This window comes from Pogoniulus pusillus, chromosome 30 (assembly GCF_015220805.1).
Source record: "Pogoniulus pusillus isolate bPogPus1 chromosome 30, bPogPus1.pri, whole genome shotgun sequence".
Classification (NCBI taxonomy): Eukaryota; Metazoa; Chordata; class Aves; order Piciformes; family Lybiidae; genus Pogoniulus; species Pogoniulus pusillus.
Genome location: NC_087293.1, coordinates 14,297,205 through 14,309,338, shown reverse-complemented (window position 1 = coordinate 14,309,338; position 12,134 = coordinate 14,297,205). Strand labels below are relative to the sequence as shown.

At 50.5% G+C, this 12,134-nt stretch overlaps 1 protein-coding gene across 3 annotated transcripts in view; it reads right to left on the bottom strand.

Annotated features, from left to right (window-relative positions):
- Window positions 1-12,134, bottom strand: part of TPCN1 (two pore segment channel 1) — a 64,539-nt gene that overhangs the window by 28,962 nt on the left and 23,443 nt on the right. For 2 of the 3 annotated variants that reach the window (XM_064169014.1, XM_064169013.1), the window contains 4 exons: window positions 8,239-8,363; window positions 2,690-2,866; window positions 1,241-1,354; window positions 469-599 (listed from right to left, as the gene is read on the bottom strand). In XM_064169014.1, coding sequence (XP_064025084.1) covers window positions 469-599; window positions 1,241-1,354; window positions 2,690-2,866; window positions 8,239-8,363 — 547 coding nt within the window. Of the gene's footprint in view, window positions 1-468; window positions 600-1,240; window positions 1,355-2,689; window positions 2,867-8,238; window positions 8,364-11,283; window positions 11,454-12,134 lie in introns of those variants that run through there. The other variant, XM_064169015.1, reaches the window with a different exon arrangement.

Below are 12,134 nucleotides of genomic sequence, written 5' to 3'. Positions count from 1 at the left end.
ATCTGTGTTAGATAGTATTGTCCTGCTCTTGCAGTGGGGTTAGACTTGATGATCTCTTTGGGTCCCTTCCAACCCCTAACATCCTGTGATCATAGCCCTCCACTGGACCCTCTCTGGCAGATCCCTGTCCCTTTTAAACTGGGGAGCCCAAAACTGAACACAGTATTCAAGATGAGGTCTCAGCAGGGCAGAGGAGAGGGGAAGGAGAACCTCCCTTGATCTACTGGACACACTCCTCCTAACACACCCCAGGATCCCATTGGCCTTCTTGGCCACCAGGGCACATTGCTGTGCCACGGGTAACTTGTTACCCACCAGCACTCCCAAGTCCCTCTCTGCAGGACTGCTCTCAAGCAGATCAGCTCTCAACCTGTACTGGTGCATGCCCATGAAAGGCACTTATTTTCCTGAGCTGCCTGCAGGGTCAGAGTGCTTTTCCCCCAGCCCAAGAGCCAGCTGAGCACTCACCTTCTGACGGCACCGCAGTAGCGGCAGTCCACCAGGAAGATGCAGCGCAGGGCTCTGGTGATGCGGACGTGGGAGGTTTGCCGAACCAGCACCACGATGGCCTCGATGAACTGTACAAACAGCACACAGGTCTGCAAAGAAAGGGTGGAAGGAGAGGCACAGCTGCAGGCTTCCTCTGGGAAAAGCAAGGCTCTTGCTGACCACCCGTTTGTTCAGATGCTTTAAGGATGGGAGGTGCCTGTGAGAGCTCAGAGATCTCACAGGAATCATCTGGCAGCTGGGACACAGAACTAAGTCATCCCTGCTGCAGCACAGGCCAAGACTTCATAGAATGGTTTGAGTTGAAAGAGATCTTAAAGATCATCCAGTTTCCAGTCCCCTGGCCTTGAACACCTCCAGGGAGAGGGCATCCACAGTCTCCCAGGGCAACCTGCTCCAACATCTCACACCACTCTCACTGTGAAGAATTTCTTCCCAATCTCGAGTCTAAATCTGCTTCTTTCCAGCTCAAAGCCATTGCCTCTCACCCTATCACTACAAGTCCTTGTAGCTATCCTGTAGCCCACTTTGGGCACTGGAAGGCTGCTCTAAGGTCTCCCCAGAGCCTTCTCTTCTCCAAGCTGAGCAGCCCCAACTCTTTCAGCCTGTCCCCATAGGGCAGGTGCTCCAGCCCTACGATCATCTTTGTGTCCTCATCTGGACTCCCTTTTTAATCTAGTTCTTTGCTTACTGAAGATGCTGAAGGAAGACCTGTGACAGAGAGCAAACTTACCTTCACCATAGTCCTTTTGTGCCTGATAAAGGTTTGGAAGCCCAGCCACCTCATCTTCATCGAGAGCTCAAAGACTACCACGATTAACGCAAACAGCTCCAGGGTTGCATGGACCTGTCACACAATAGAGCAAAGCTCAAAGTGGTCCTTCTGATCACAGACAGCAGCATGTCAGAGGCCACCCTTCTGCCCCTTCCTTTTTCAAGAAGCACATGGCTCTGACAACAGCCTGAGCACAGCTCTGTGACAGGCAGGAAAACCCAAGGGCAGTTAAAGCAAACCCAGCACTCTGTGTCTCAAAGTTGCTGCATTTATTGTTTTGTGCTTTTTAAACAAAGCCCTTAGAAATTTCCTCTACTCAAACCATCCCAGAATTTCCTGGATATCCATGTTCCTTTTGCACCTTAGTAACACAGCATCAACAAATATGTATTGATGGGTTTGAAACAAAAGGGCAAGATATTAGCAACCTGAGCAAAAAGCTTTTAAAACAAGGTAGGGGTTTTTGTTGTTGTAGTGAAATTCAGGAAGGGAAGCTGCTGGACAGAAGGAATTTACACAGGGAAGAGATTTCTCTTGAATTAAACGTTCTGGACAACCACAGACAGGGTCTTGATCAAGCTCAGGAACAGGATGCAGCTTCTGGCAGTGCTGATGGAACCTCCTCTGGTGGAAGATGCAAAATGCACCACAAGGACAGCGTTTTCTTACAACCTCAGCTTTGGTCAGAGCTCAAAACCCAAACCAAGTTGTGCAGCCCTGACTCATTTTGAAGAACACTTTTGACTCCAGGGTTGTCACAGCTGTTCTAAACCCCTGCCATGGTCCTAGGGTGCCATTAAGTCTTCCAAAAGCAGATGTAGTTTTTCCCATCAGCAACAGCAGCTCCTAGCGCTGTGCCTGGCAGTGGCCACTCATGAAGCAGCTGTGAACTGACAACAGTAGACAGCAATTCATGTACCACTTCTCTCCACATACATGCTGTGAAGGTTAAACATCAAATTTTAGGTCACTCACACACAGGATAAAAAAAAAAGGAGTCCATACAACACTGGAAGGAGAGGACAGGAGCTTTAGTCCCAGGCTGAGATCTGTGTCCTAGGAACCACTCGTGCTGGGGTAACAGCACCAACACTGACAATGACTTTAAAACCAGCCACACAAATCCTTCAGCAAAAAAGCAACCCCCCCACACTTCTCTAACAGCTGCAAAATTGAAGAACCACACAAACTAATGAGATGACCCAAGTGTCACTTCTGTTGTGACCTAAACAGATGGAGGGAGGCTGCTTTGCTGGCCACTGCTATCTGCTGTCAACCATCTCACAGAACAAGCCAGGTCTGGGTTGGGTTTTTTTTTCCCCCCTATGGTTCTTCCTCTATGTTCAGCCTCCTTTTTCCTCTTCCCCACCACTGCAAAGCAGGCAGACTTTGCCCCAAGGTACTCACAAAGATGCCGAGGCGGAGCATAGGGACGGCTGGCGCCTCGCAGAGGGACAGCAGCAGGAGAAGCAGTGCCGTGCTCAGCTCCATTAGGTAGAAAAGGTGGTTGTGCACGAAGAGGTAGGCAGCAAGTGCTTTGGCATTTTTGGGGTGAGTGAAGAACTTGTCGTTGTTTTCTCCTTCCTAGAGCAGCAGGAAGAAAGAGAACAGCATTAATGACTCTTGGGGCCCCAACAGAGCTTTGCATGTGAAGACTTGCACAGATCCGCAGATTGCATGAGGTTGGAAGAGACCCCCGGAGGTCATCTTGTCCCACACCTCTGCAGCCAGCAGGCACATCTCCAAGCAGATCGAGATGCCCAGGCTCACACCAAGTCTGGTTTGGAGTGTCTCCAGGGTTGGGGCCTCAACCACATCCCTGGGCAACCTGCTCCAGTGTTCCACCACTCTCATTGTGAGTTTTCTCCTGATATCCAACCTAAATGTGCCCTGCTCCAGTTTCAAACCACTGCCCCTCATCCTATCACCCCAAGCCCTTCTGAACAGCCTCCCCCCAAGCCTTCCTGTAGGTCCCCTTCACATATTGAAATGCTGGTATAAGGTCTCCCTGGAGCCTTCTCTTCTGCTGGGTGAAGAGCCCTGATTCTTTCAGCCTGTCTTTGTAGAACAGGTTCTCCAGCCTCCTGATCACCTTTGTGGCCTCCTATGGACCTGCTCCAGCAGGTCTATGTCTCCCTTGTATTGGGGGTCCCAGAGCTGGACACAGGATTTATAAGGATTAGATAAGATTCCCAACAGACTGTTCCCACTTCCCAGTCTGACACTGACCTGTTTGCTGAGGCATGAACTCTACACATACAGGACATCTCCTTCTATGAGCAGAGTGCCCAGGTGGGCAGCAGAGCCAATGGCATCCTGGGCTGGCTCAGGAGCAGTGTTGGCAGCAGGACAAGGGAGGTTCTGAGCCCCTGTGCTCAGCACTGCTCAGGCCACACCTAGAGTGCTGTGTCCAGTTCTGGGCTCCTCAGTTCCAGACAGATGTTGAAGTGCTGGAAGGTGTCCACAAGAGGGCGACAAAGCTGTGAGGGGCCTGGAGCAGAGCCCTGTGGGAGAGGCTGAGGGAGCTGGGGGTGTGCAGCCTGCAGAAGAGGAGGCTCAGGGCAGAGCTCATTGCTGTCTGCAGCTGCCTGAAGGGAGGCTGTAGCCAGGTGGGGTTGGGCTCTTCTGCCAGGCAACCGGCAACAGAAGAAGGGGACACAGCCTGAATCTGTGCCAGGGCAGGTCTAGGCTGGATGTTAGGAGGAAGTTGTTGTCAGAGAGAGTGATTGGCATTGGAATGGGCTGCCCAGGGAGGTGCTGGAGTCACTGTGCCTGGAGATATTGAAGCCAAGCCTGGCTGGGGCACTTAGTGCCATGGTCTGGTTGACTGGCCAGGGCTGGGTGCTAGGTTGGGCTGGATGATCTTGGAAGTCTCTTCCCACCTGGTTAATTCCAGGATTCTATGATTCATATTTCAGTGCTGAAACTCAGCAAGAGCCACAAACTCCTGCCTCAGAAACCCTTCAGCCTTTTAGAAATGAGGAAGAGAGCTGAAAGGAGTTTATAAAGGTAGGCAAAGAAACTCCAGTCGAGATCCCAACATAAACACAGCACTTCATTTACTTGCAACCACTTCTCCGTGTTTACAGACTTAAATTTGACTGAACTTCTCCAGGACAGAACATGAAAACACACAGATAAGCTCCAGGGCACCTGGCTGACAGTTGCTCCTCCTTATCTTGGCCTTGCAAAGCTGTCTGGGAGAAAACAGTGGAGCACACACAGTGCTGGCTGCTTCAGGAACATGAGAAGATAGACCCCATGAAAAATTAACAAGGCTTTGTGCTGGTTTGTCATTCTCTCTTAACTAGAAAGCTTAATTAACATGAAAAGGTCAGATACTCCATCTCAACAATTTGCCTACAACTGATTTTTAAGCAGCTACATCACTACTGTTTTTACCTCAAGGAAGAAACCAAGCTTGGGAAGAACTTAGAGGTTTTGTATGCAGAACCACCAAGCAGCCTCTCTTCCTTTCAAAAAGGGGTAATGGCTTCAAACTGAAGAAGTTAGGCTGAGATTAGACATCAGGAAGGAATTACTCCCTGTGAGAGTGGTGAGGCACTAGAACAAGCTGCCCAGAGAAGCTGTGGAGGCTGCAACCCTGAGAGTGTTCAAAGCCAGGCTGGATGGGGCCTTGAGCAAGCTGGTCTAGCAGGAGGTGTCCCTGCCCCTAGCAGGGGGTTGGAATTAAACCTTTAAGGTCTAGTTCTGGGCCCCTCAATTCAAGAGAGATGTTGAGGTGCTGGAAGGTGTCCAGAGAAGGGCGACAAAGCTGGTGAGGGGCCTGGAACACAAACCCTATGAGGAGAGGCTGAGGGAGCTGGGGGTGTGCAGCCTGCAGCAGAGGAGGCTCAGGACAGAGCTCATTGCTGTCTACAACTACCTGAAGGGAGGTTGTAGCCAGGTGGGGGTGGCCTCTTCTGCCAGGCACCCAGCAACAGAATAAGGGGACAGTTTCAAGTTGTGCCAGGGGAGGTCTAGGCTGGATGTTAGGAGGAAGTTCTTCACAGAGAGAGTGATTGGCATTGGAATGGGCTGCCCAGTGACAGGAGTCACTGTCCCCGGAGGTGTTCAAGAGAAGACTGGATGAGGCACTTAGTGCCATGGTCTGGTTGACTGGCTAGGGCTGGGGGATAAGTTGGACTGGATGATCTTGGAGGTCTCTTCCAACCTGGTTGATTCTATGATTCTAACCTTCTGACCCAAACCATTTCATGATTAGCTCAATTCTATGATTCTATATGATTCTCTGATTTATGATCCCTTGAGTCAATGTGCAGTACAGACACCAGCACTCCTTGATTTTTCTTGTATCAAATGGTTTAAGCAAGGGAGGGTTTTTTTTCACTGCTAGGAGAGTTGCTAGCTCTTGGAAACAGTGAGAAGAGATGGTTTTGTTCCCAGCTTGGACACAGAGGCACAAGAAGTCGTTGGCTTTGGGTTTTTTCTCTAAATTAACCTCTTTGCAGGTAAGCAATTACTGTAAGGACAGTGAAGCTATAGCTAGCAAAGTGGAACAGCTGTGATTGCAAATGGATAGCAAGGTCAGGAAGCAGGATCTCCTTTAAGAAGTGAAGCATTCTCGAGCCTAATTCAGAAGAGAGTTTCAAACGTTTCTCATTTACTCATCTCCCAGGCGAGCTCCGGCTCTGTTTAAGAACAAACAGGCTCGCACCGCCGGGTCAGCCAGCCAGATTGTGAGCAGGACAAAACCCAGCAGCAAGCTCCATAAACCAGGAGCTCACCCCCACCACCACCCCCCCTCAAGGAGAGAGCTGGCTGAGATCAGCAGGGCGTTCTTATTCACGCCTGACAACACACACTTACAGAATGAAGCCCAGGCTAAAAGCTGCCTCTCGGTAGCCAAGCAATTCCAAACGTTGCCGGACAGCAAAGTCCTCTTGTCGAGATAAGACACTCTTGCCTGCAGCTACTGCTTGGGATAAACAAGCTGCATGCTCCTTTAAGTTATGGCTACTTCATTTCAAGGACGTTGTCATCACCGCCGTCGGTCCGGGCAGCGGAGAGAATAATTTGCATGTGAAGGGCCGAGCCTGCTGCGTGCAGCACTCAGGCAGCGCAGCAGCTCAATGACCCTTTGCAGAGCATCTCCAGCAATCAGGAGTTGAAACAAAAGCCTGGCAGGGGCTGGAGCTGCCCTCACATTGTCAGCGCCGCTCTAGCATAGGAGGAAGCCGAAGTAACACCAAAGCCCAAGCCTATCCCGTTTAAAAATGTTAGCAAAGCAACACTTCCAGTCCTGGGGTGGGTAGAAACAGGGAGGAACAAATGGTTTCAATCACCTTGCAGTGGCTTAAGTGAAAAACCCAACTGGGTGCAAAGCATCTCATGCTGCAATGCAGAGCCCTTGGCAGGGGACAGAGAGGAGAAACGAAAGACAGTAATGGAACCAGCAACAACTTCAGACTGGACAGCTCTGGGAGAAGCTAAGTTTTGGTAGCTAACTAATTCATCACACCAGACTGCACAGGGATCTTAAAATAAGAGACCTTCACTGAAGTTAGGATGGTGGTTCCAGTAATTTGAGCACAGGTGGAGTTGGATTATTGTTTCTTCTTTTAAAACACAATAAATTTCACTCCTGGGCTGAGTCTAATGTCAGTATGACACACCTTGAGTGCTGTGTCCACTTCTGGACTACTCAGTTCTGGAGAGATGTTGAGGTGCTGGAAGGTGTCCAGAGCAGGGCAGCAAGGCTGGGGAGGGGCCTGGAGCACAGCCCTGTGAGGAGAGGCTGAGGGAGCTGGGGGTGTGCAGCCTGCAGAAGAGGATGCTCAGGGCAGAGCTCATTGCTGTCTGCAGCTACCTGAAGGGAGGCTGTAGCCAGGTGGGGGTCAGTCTCTGCTGCCAGGCACCCAGCAACAGAACAAGGGGACACAGTCTCAAGTTGTGCCAGGGCAGGTCTAGGCTGGATGTTGTTAGGAAGTTGTTGTCAGAGAGAGTGATTGGCATTGGAATGGGCTGCCCAGGGAGGTGGTGGAGTCACTGTGCCTGGAGGTGTTGAAGCCAAGCCTGGCTGGGGCACTTAGTGCCATGGTCTGGTTGACTGGTCGGGGCTGGGTGTTAGGTTGGACTGGTTAAGCTTGGAGGTCTCTTCCAACCTGGTTAATTCTATGATTGCTTTCTCTTGTCTCTTAGATGACCTGCAGGGCTTGAGTGATGCTAAGCAAACACCCCAGGCCTGCCCACCAAATCTGCAGTGAAAGCAAGACTAGGACATGCACTTCCAGGGCAAGAAATATCTCCAGAAGAGCACTGATCATCCACCCTGGAGTGACCAAAGAGATGAAATGACATTTATAACAACCTATGGCAATCTCCATGGCAAGGTGGCAGAACTGAACATGCACTGAATCCCTCAACTGCTACAGCCTTTGACACTGGGAGAGATGGGAGAGAAAGAGTGACTTGTTCAGCTGCTCCAATGACTTGCCAGAGCACATTGCAGGGCTGTAGTGACAGGACAAGAGGGAATGGACTGAAGCTTAAGGAAGGCAGATTTAGACTAGAGATTAGAAAGAAATTCTTTCCAGTGATGGTGGTGAGAAACTGGAACAGGTTGCTCAGGGAGGTTGTAGATCACAGAATCACAGAATGTGATCTTCAACCTTTGATCACATTCTGTGATCCACAAACTCCCTGGAGGTGTTCAAGACCAGGTTGGATGAGGCCTTGAGCAACCTGGGCTAGTGGAAGGTGTCCCTGCCCATGGCAGAGAGCTGGATCTAGATAATCTTCAAGATCCCTTCCAACCCAAACCTTTCTATGAATCTATGAAGGGACTTCCAGCACCACCTCACTCTTCAAGCAGATTCCTTTGTGAAACACCACATTTTTAGCCTCAGAAGAGATGCTCTTTCGTTCCTTACAACCCAGAAGTGCCACAGTTTCAGGTGGCAGTTTTTCACACAAGACCAAGGAGCAGGGCTCACCTGGAGGTAGATTGCTGCCTCTTGGTAGTTCATTTCCCAGTTGTGTCGGGCAGAGCCTTGCTGTGCACAGCAGTCCCCCGCAGCAGGGCTGGATGCATCGTTAACAACGTCATAGCTCCCTCCATCTGCATCAGCACAACCAGAGACAAATTGATTTACAATTAAGTGAGTCCAGATTGATCAGGAGGCAGCATCAAGAATTGACAGAGCATCCAGGCAGCTTGTACACAGACAAATCTACCCTTCCCAGGTAGGAGCTTCTAAGAGACACACTCAGACTCAATGCATCCACACAAGAATGCTCCCAGAAGATCACCAAGAGGCAGCATCCTATTTAATACAATAAGCAGGTCTCCTGGCCCAGGAGATCTGTGCTGTCATGTTCACAGCACACTATCAGCAGCCATACACCATAACCAGGCAGTTAACAACCAGAAGTCTCCAAGGATGTCCAATTCAAGTGGGCTTGCTAAAGCAACTGTGCCTTCTCACACTGCATGGGAGGAGAGAGCATGGAAAAATGGAGCACAGGACTACCACAGGCAAGGGAAGCCAGCTGAGTACAGAAGCTGTACAGTGCACTAGCAGCAGCTGTCAGTGTTTTTAGCAGAGGGCCTTGTTTTTCAGAGCTCTCCAGAGCCTTCAAACAATGCACCTCTGCATGACTCTTTGGGATGCAGAGAAGAACCAAGACCCCTCTGATGAAAGCAGACAGCAAGATTAATTTTCTCTTTGTACCCCACAGACCCATTTTGAAACTTCTCAGTTGACTTTCTCACCAGTAAAGCAGCATAAATCGATGCTCTGCTGAACATTTGTACCACATTTCATCACTAAAGATGTTAAAAAATACAATCCAATGGCAAAAAGCAACTCCCAAGCTCAGCTCCAGACACACAATGGCCTTCCCAAGGGAGAGCTATGCAGGGCATCTCTATCAGCTCCATGACAGAATCACAGAACGTTGTGGGTTGGGCAAGGACCTCCAAAGCTCATTTAGTCCAATCCCCTGCAGTCAGCAGAAACGTCCTCCACTAGATCAGGCTCCTTAGAGCCTTGCTGAACCTGACCTGGAATATCTCCAGGGATGGGACCTCAACTACCTCCCTGGGCAACCTGTTCCACCACCCTCACAGTAAAGAACTTGCTCCTGACATCCAGTCTGAATCTGTTCTTTGTTGTCTGCAGCCTCAGTGCTATTAAACACACAAAAAACATGCATGAAGACAAGTATTGCTCAAAAAGGGGATGCCACTTGATTTCTCCTGGTTGATTCTATCACTCTGTTTTACACCTCTGACTGGGAACACCAAGCAGAGGCCCCAACAGAAGCAAGATCTGCCCAGGGTCATGCATGAAACCCATGGTGGAGCTGGCTACAGAATCAGTTCTCCAGGGCTTCAGTCACCACCCAAACCACACAGCTGCTCCCGTTTTCAGCAGAGACTTCTCTCCTGCAGTGCCTCATGTTCCCAAACAGGATACATGTTAAAACTGAACTTGCTGGTAGAGAAGTTCTGATTTCTCCCTTTTTCTGGGCACAGAAGCTGCGATGCAGAAGCTTGGTCTCTCTGCCTGAGAGTGGAAAAAAAGGAGTGAGGTTCTTTCCCTTTCTCTTGACAGCCTGCTGAAGACTCGCTGTGTCTCTCTTTGCTGCGACAAAACAACCCTCATCAAATTACCGATTCAAGCCTTTCTTTAACACCCTCAGGAGCGGGGAGAGAGTCCACACCAAGCGCTGGGCACCCACCAAGGGAAGAGGCAGCACCGCGTGCTTCTGGCAGAAGGGCAGGGAGTGGGAAGCAATCAGAGAGCCCTTTGCTAATGCAGAGCTACAGCTGCCTCTCCCACCCTCAAATCAAACCAAGCTAACATTTATCTGGGACTTGTGCAGACTTTCCAGACGGCACGCTCAAGACTGCTGTAGAATCCTGCAGCATTGAAGCCTATTTCTGTTCCTTGCTTCCCCCACAGCCTTAAAATACCACTTGAAATCTGGACGAATGTTTGAATGAGGCTGCTTCCTCCCCCACGCCCTTTTTTACACCCTGAATGAGCTCAGCTCTTAAAAAAACCCAACAACTAAATGACAGAGAGGTGACTTGGCCCAGAACTGGATGGTTTGTGTGCCTTTTAAACGAAGGTCCCGAGGCTGCAGGATGCTCAAACCAGTAACAAGGCGTGAAGGTGCCAACAGGAGCTGGAGCTTCAGGCCCTTCCAGAACTCACCTTCCAAAGGCAGCAAATGTTCAGAGAGAAACTGAGTGTGACTCATCTCCCACAGTCTGGGGGATACTGAAAAAGCACAGAATCAACATCTCAGCTGCAGCAGCTCTTTTGGGGAAGAGGGACACATTAAGTAGGTTGCTTCCAATAATACCACGTTCTTGGAGCATTACAATAGAGACAGGATCGAATGCATCAAAACATTCTGTGGTCAAATCAACAAAGGTCTGCAGCACCAAACACCATAAACGTTGGACCCTACTGAAAGATGCCAGATCCGATTTTTAACCCTTTTTGCAAAGACCAACCTCTTGTCTAAAAGGATCAATGCTAGGAAAAGATAGAGCAGAGTGAAAACCCAGGACCCTTCTCTGCACTTCACACAAAGGACTCGCAGCTGCAACAGATGTCCCAGAGAGATCAAGGTTGCAAATACAGAACAGTACTCAAAGATGCAAATCAGAAACGAAAAAAACAACTCCAGAAACCAAGAGGTTTGCCTCCTGTCTAAACCAGACATCATCTTTCTAGGCACAGAGAACAGCAAACGTCCTGGTGAAGTGTTCCGGCGGGGGAGCTGCGTTTTGTGGCTCTGCTCCTTCCCCCATCAGGTACCAGAAGGTTGCTCTAGCATCCCTGAGGCAACGGCATCAGCTGGGTAATAAATAATAATAAAAATAATAATAAATTTGAAAAGCAACCCTCTGCCTGTTTGTTTGGCAGCCCTCCAAGCTAGCTAATTTCCTCAGCTGCTCCCATGATAACAATGACACAGACTAATGCAGGCTGGTGCTGCAGCGCATCCCCGACGGCATTTACCATCAGTATGGAGCTCAATGAGATAGGAGGATCTCTCCACGGGGCTCCCCTCAGCCTCCAAGTAGATGGCAGGCGACTCTCTCCAGCGCATGGCAGCCGCCGCCGCCGCCGCGTCGGGAAGCGGCCACGCTCCTGCTCCGAGTCGCCAAGGCAGAGCCGAGGTTCCTCCCTCCCCTCCCCTCCCCTCCCCAGAGCCGATCCTCGCTTTGGCAGCTTCCTCAAGGGAAAAGCTCCGCACACGAGATGTGCCTCTGCTCTCCGCCAGAACTCCACGGGGTTGGTGTTTTTTTTCCTCCCCTCCCCTCCCCTCCGAGGAAGGTGGCTCAGACTTCGCCGGGCTCGTTTCCCTCTCGGGATGTTCCCAAGCGGGAGCGGGTGGAAGGCTCAGCTGTGGGCAGCGGGAGCGTGGGGGCACAGCACGGAGGCTTCACGTGCCATGCTCTCTTCTCTTGGCACACCCCAGGGTTTGCTCACCGATGGCAGAGGAGTCAAAGTGCTGACTGCTCACAGCGAGGAGTCTTCCTTCCCACCCCCCCACCCCCCCAGCCAGCAAAGCCAGAAAGAAGAGAGAGATTTGTGAAGTTCCCGGCGCAAGGGGCATGACAAAGTAAACCGAGAGAGCTGCTCACAGATGGCAAAGCTTCCTTCCACACTTGTGTAACTTAGCCCAGACGTTCCCTGAAAAGGGAGGGAGGGAGGGAGGGAGGGGGAAGAAGAGAGGGGAAAAAAAGGGTGGGGGGAGAAAGCAAAAGCAAAACCAGCTGGCTGCTTACACAAGGCATCCGGAACGATACTGCCGGGACTCCAACATTCCCATTCAGTGCAGCAGAGCATGCTCCTGTGTAAATAGT